Here is a 4724-nt window from a genome sequence, read left to right on the forward strand (position 1 = left end):
GGAATATTTGAAAACATTGACAAAAGAAAAGATATTTGCTTCTTCAAAGAAACTTTTTTATCCCTCAAACGCAAGAACATTAGGCAAAACTTTAACATATTATAAACTTTAAATATTAACCCTGTATGTATATTCCACTTCTTCATCTTCCTCCTGTCCGCTCCAACCTCCTCATAATCCGTTTCCAAAGCTGCTATGTCTTCTCTGGCGGTGTTGAACTCTTCCATTCCCTGAAGCCTCACATCCTCAGGATAGTGCTGAAACGTCGTTGGTTTTTCTTCTGACCTTTGGGACCATCAGTCCAGCAGACCTGCACCTGAGACACTCTGGGACGCTCATGAACTAAAGGTTAATCTGATATAAAGGAAGGTCCAGTTCAATTAAGACTCATAAAAAAAAAATCTTAAAATCAATCCTAAAGCTGACTGGGAGCCGATTTAAAAACTGGAGTAATTTGCTCTTTCTTTCTAGTTATGGTCAAAAGTTGTGCAGCCAAGTTTTAAACAAACTGCAGCCGATTAATAGTGTTTTTCTGTACAACAGAATGGAGGGCATTATAATAAAATACTGTAGATGTTATGAAAGTGTATATTAAAATTTCTGCGCTGGCTTTGGAGAGAAGCCATTTAGGGGTGACATAATGTGTATTTTGTAGCTGTTTTACCTATTTTTCTATTATATTTCAAATTCAAACAAAACACATTTGTTGTTTTTATGAACTATGAAAACAAGTCAGTTTAACAAAAAGAAAAAAAAATAGTAAAATAAAAAAGAAAAATAGTAATACTTTATTTCCACTAGATGGCAGTATTACACAATAACATTGGTTGGTGTGGATTAGGTAGGGTTGGCAAACAAACAAAACAAATAAACAACTAACTAACTAACTAAATAAAATATTTTTAAACAACTTGTGAATTCTCTACATATGTCACAGTCTTAGTTGTCCATTTTTCAAAGAGACTCAACATTGAGAATAGAGCGGGAATTAATATTAATGGAAATTTGTCTTTTTCAAGCTAAAAGAAAACTTTTATTAGGCTTAAGTTAAGTAAAATTAAGCATATATTAAGATATTGCCATTACAGAGATACAGTCCCAACTTGAATTTTCTTTTTAATTATGTTTTTTTGAGAATCACTACAGATAGACTTTAATATTTTAAGTCTTAATTTATTGTAACTCTGACTATCATGGCCAATAGATAAGAAAAAAAAAACATATTCCAAGTCTCACAATATAGTGAAAACAATTCTTGTTGGAAACTTACGGCGTCCTTCGAAACAGCTAATTGATTCCTGCAAAGATTTCCTGAGCCTAGTTTAAATAGTTTCTCAGGCTGGGTCAGTGGGCTATGGAATCATGGGAAAGACTGCTGACATGGCAGATGTCCAGGAGACAGCCAATGACACAATTCAAAAGGAGGGCAGGCTACAAAAGGTCACTTCAAAGTAAGCTGTTGACAGAGGAGTGTATTGAAGTACCTTAAAGGAGAATGTGGGGTAGGAAAAGCTTTAACAAGGACAGGTATTTCTGCACCATTCAGAGGAATTTTCAAGCAAAAGCTATATGATAATTTAGAGATCACAAGGGGAGAAGTGAGGATGTTTTCAATGACAGCAAATGTTCCTTTTTGTCATGTCAAGCCACCTCTGAACCAGGGTGGATGTTTCCAACAAGCACTGAAGAGAAAAAAGAACAGAATGAATTTGGAAATGAAGGTCCTGGAGTCTGGAACAAGAGTAGAGAGGCACAGAATCCCTTGAAGTCCAGTGTGAGGATTTAGAGTTCATGCCATCTGCTGCTAGACTACTGACTTCTCTGAAGGCCACAATCAATGCAACCATCTGTCAGGAAATTCTTCACGCTGCCCTCTGCAGACAAGGGGTGAGGAGATGCTGATTAGATTTTTCAGCAGGACCTGCCACCTGAACACACAGCCAAAGGCGCAGATTCTTAGTGGCCATGATGTTACGGTGCTTGATTTGGCCATCAAACTCACCCGACTCAATGGAAAATCAATGAGTGTGAGTTTGTTTTACTGACAAAGATATTAACCACCTGATCCCTTTTGGTGCAAATGTGCATCAAACCACTTTGGCTCCAAAATAATCTTAATTTAGCAACTTTAATGTAAAACTGTAAGTGATATTTTTCATAGCTAGAAATAAATTCAGGCATCAAGGAGTTAAACTTTTTTTTTTTTACAATACTCTAATTTTCTGAGTTGTGGAATGGGTTTAATCTGTATTTAATTACTTTAGTTGAAAATAATGTTTAAAAATTAGGTACTCGTGAGTTTAGGGAAGTATTTTACTATCATGATGACTATTTTGATTATTATTTATTTTTTTTTCTCATGGCTAAAATAGAAAAAGTGTTGTCTTATTCTAACATCATATAAAACAATTCTCAAATTTAGATGAAAAAAATGTTTTTTTTTCTTTTTCCATTGTGGTGTGTACATTGGTTTTCTTTCAAATTTGCTTCCACTTTTGGCTGATTGTCTAATATACTATACAGCTAACGAATATATGATCTAGTGAGCTTTTTAAAAATAAATGATAATAATAATATCATGTAACTTTTTGTATTTTATAGAGATTATAGAAAACACCCATCCTTGAGAAAATTAATACTTAAAAAAATAGTAATAAGAATATCTTAGTCATAATGTACATTTCACCTATATAATCCATCCTCCCATTTAATATTTCTTCCTGGTTCAACCCTCTCACCCTTAAACAATCAATCAATCAAAAAATAACCTAACAACAAATATATCCAAAGTAATCAATTAGGCCACCAAAATGATTGACTATGGAAAGATGGCAAATGAGGAGCAGAATAAAAATCCATAAAAAATGAAAGGATCAAACATGGGTCTTTCTAACAATTTTTTTTAACTATTGTTGTTCTTTTATAATGTTTGAAAATATTGTTTGATTATTTTTGGTATGCTTATAGAAGCTTGTTTTGATGAATTATGAATCTGTGTTAATAATAATACTAATATTAATACAAAAATTGGGGGCAGGGTAAATGTCCCCCATTGTTTTCCCCTTTAGTTTCGCCCCTGTAAACTGTATGTGAATGATACAGTCTGAGAATTTTACCTATTTATTAACTTTTTAAGGTATTTCAGTAATGTTTGATTTAATTATTTTAATAATTCTGAAATCGCATTTACTTTTCCTTTCTTTCTTTTCTTGTGTAGAGGTAAATGTGTTTTCACTACTTTGTGGTCGAATTGATTACTCTCTTATTTTCTTTAATGTATTGACTGATGTAATATGTAATTATGTGCATTTCTTTACTAATACCATCCCATAATAAACATGATGGTATATCGTTGCAGTCGATGTTTACGACAGCGTCCACATCTAACGCACTTTAATGCGCCCCTGTCGTAGTTATGAAACTTTACAGCACATGTTTTGTAACTGAGACATATTGACCAATCAGGGCTCAGTCTGATGTTCACATGACGCAGATTTTTTTTCCTTTTTTTATGTAACAATCAGGGTATCTGTGAGAAGAACAGTTCTGTAATTTGACAAAGACCGCGGCAGCTATCGCCATGTATAAACACGCAGTTAGACGAAAAGCTGCGTGTTCATAGCATTCACGGACACGTACATGCTAAAATGTCGCTACAACCACAAGTGGCGGAGGCACCGGAGGAAAGACGGAGCTTCTTCATCGGCGCGGACCCGGTCTCCGGAGGAGAGGAGGACCACCATGAGCTCATACTGGAGAAAGGAAACGCTCTGGCGTCGAGAGACTGTCTGAAGGAAGCCATTGACTGGTTCTCCGCGGCCGTGCGGTACGGCCCCGTGCGACCCGAGCAGCTCAGCACTTTCGTGGACTGTATTCTCCGCAATTTCAAGAAGAAAACGGCCGAACGAGAGGGACCTGCAGGCCGGAGCGAGGACGGAGGGGAGGCGTTGCTGGAGTGTCCCAGCTGTCGGGGCTTTTTGGGGGAACCCGTGACCATTGCGTGCGGACACTCGTACTGTAAAAGATGTTTACACCGGCGGTTGCTTTCCAAATGCAAACTGTGCTGTGAAGCCGTCAGCGGCAAGGAGAAAGTGAATGTAACTCTGTGCGGACTTGTAGAGAAATGTTTCCCAGAGGAGCTGAAGAAGTTGAAAACATTAAGTGAAGTGGACGCCATGTGTAAAAGAAAACGCTTCAGAGAAGCCGTTTCACACGCGACGGATGTGCTCCGGTCAGGTGAGTCTCATAACTAAGGTCGGTCCCAAGACTCAGTGCGAGTGCACTTTCTTTATCGGCATTTAAGCAATTCTAATGGAATGTAAAAACTTGCTGGGCTCTAAAAGTTCAGAATGAATATGTTGGTGACATTTGTTGACCTATATTTTTTTTAACTATAAACGCTGAGGTGGTCCCGGGGCTCCTGGGAGTTTGGGGAGATGTCAGGGCCTTGCTTATGAAAGTGGAGGGACTGCGCATGCGCCGTTAGGGAAAGTTGCATAAGGCAGGTCGTGACACTTTGGGGCAGGTTTTGTAACTTAAAATGGGGGAAGGGCATTTTTATTTTGTAATTGTGTCAGCTGTTACGAACCATGCTTTCATAAATATTGTTTATTCTCTGGTAGAAACGCACATTCGTGGGGTGGGAAACCGGTTTTTGGTCAGTACTTGCACCTAGCTAGGCAGCAAATGGGCGTTTTCAATAACAATCCGCAGAGGGAGAAATG

The 4724-nt window shown here is 37.6% G+C and overlaps 1 protein-coding gene across 1 annotated transcript in view; it reads left to right on the forward strand.

Annotated features, from left to right (window-relative positions):
• Positions 1 to 3476: 3476 nt before the first annotated feature.
• The window catches only part of lonrf1l (LON peptidase N-terminal domain and ring finger 1, like), a 9921-nt gene continuing 8673 nt past the window's right edge, over positions 3477 to 4724 (forward strand). Inside the window, exon 1 of the mRNA XM_024289922.2 lies at positions 3477 to 4236. Within this exon, the coding sequence (XP_024145690.1) occupies positions 3648 to 4236 (589 nt within the window). The 5' untranslated portion in view covers positions 3477 to 3647. The remainder of the gene's footprint in view (positions 4237 to 4724) is intronic.

Source organism: Oryzias melastigma, linkage group LG1 (assembly GCF_002922805.2).
Source record: "Oryzias melastigma strain HK-1 linkage group LG1, ASM292280v2, whole genome shotgun sequence".
NCBI lineage: Eukaryota > Metazoa > Chordata > Actinopteri > Beloniformes > Adrianichthyidae > Oryzias > Oryzias melastigma.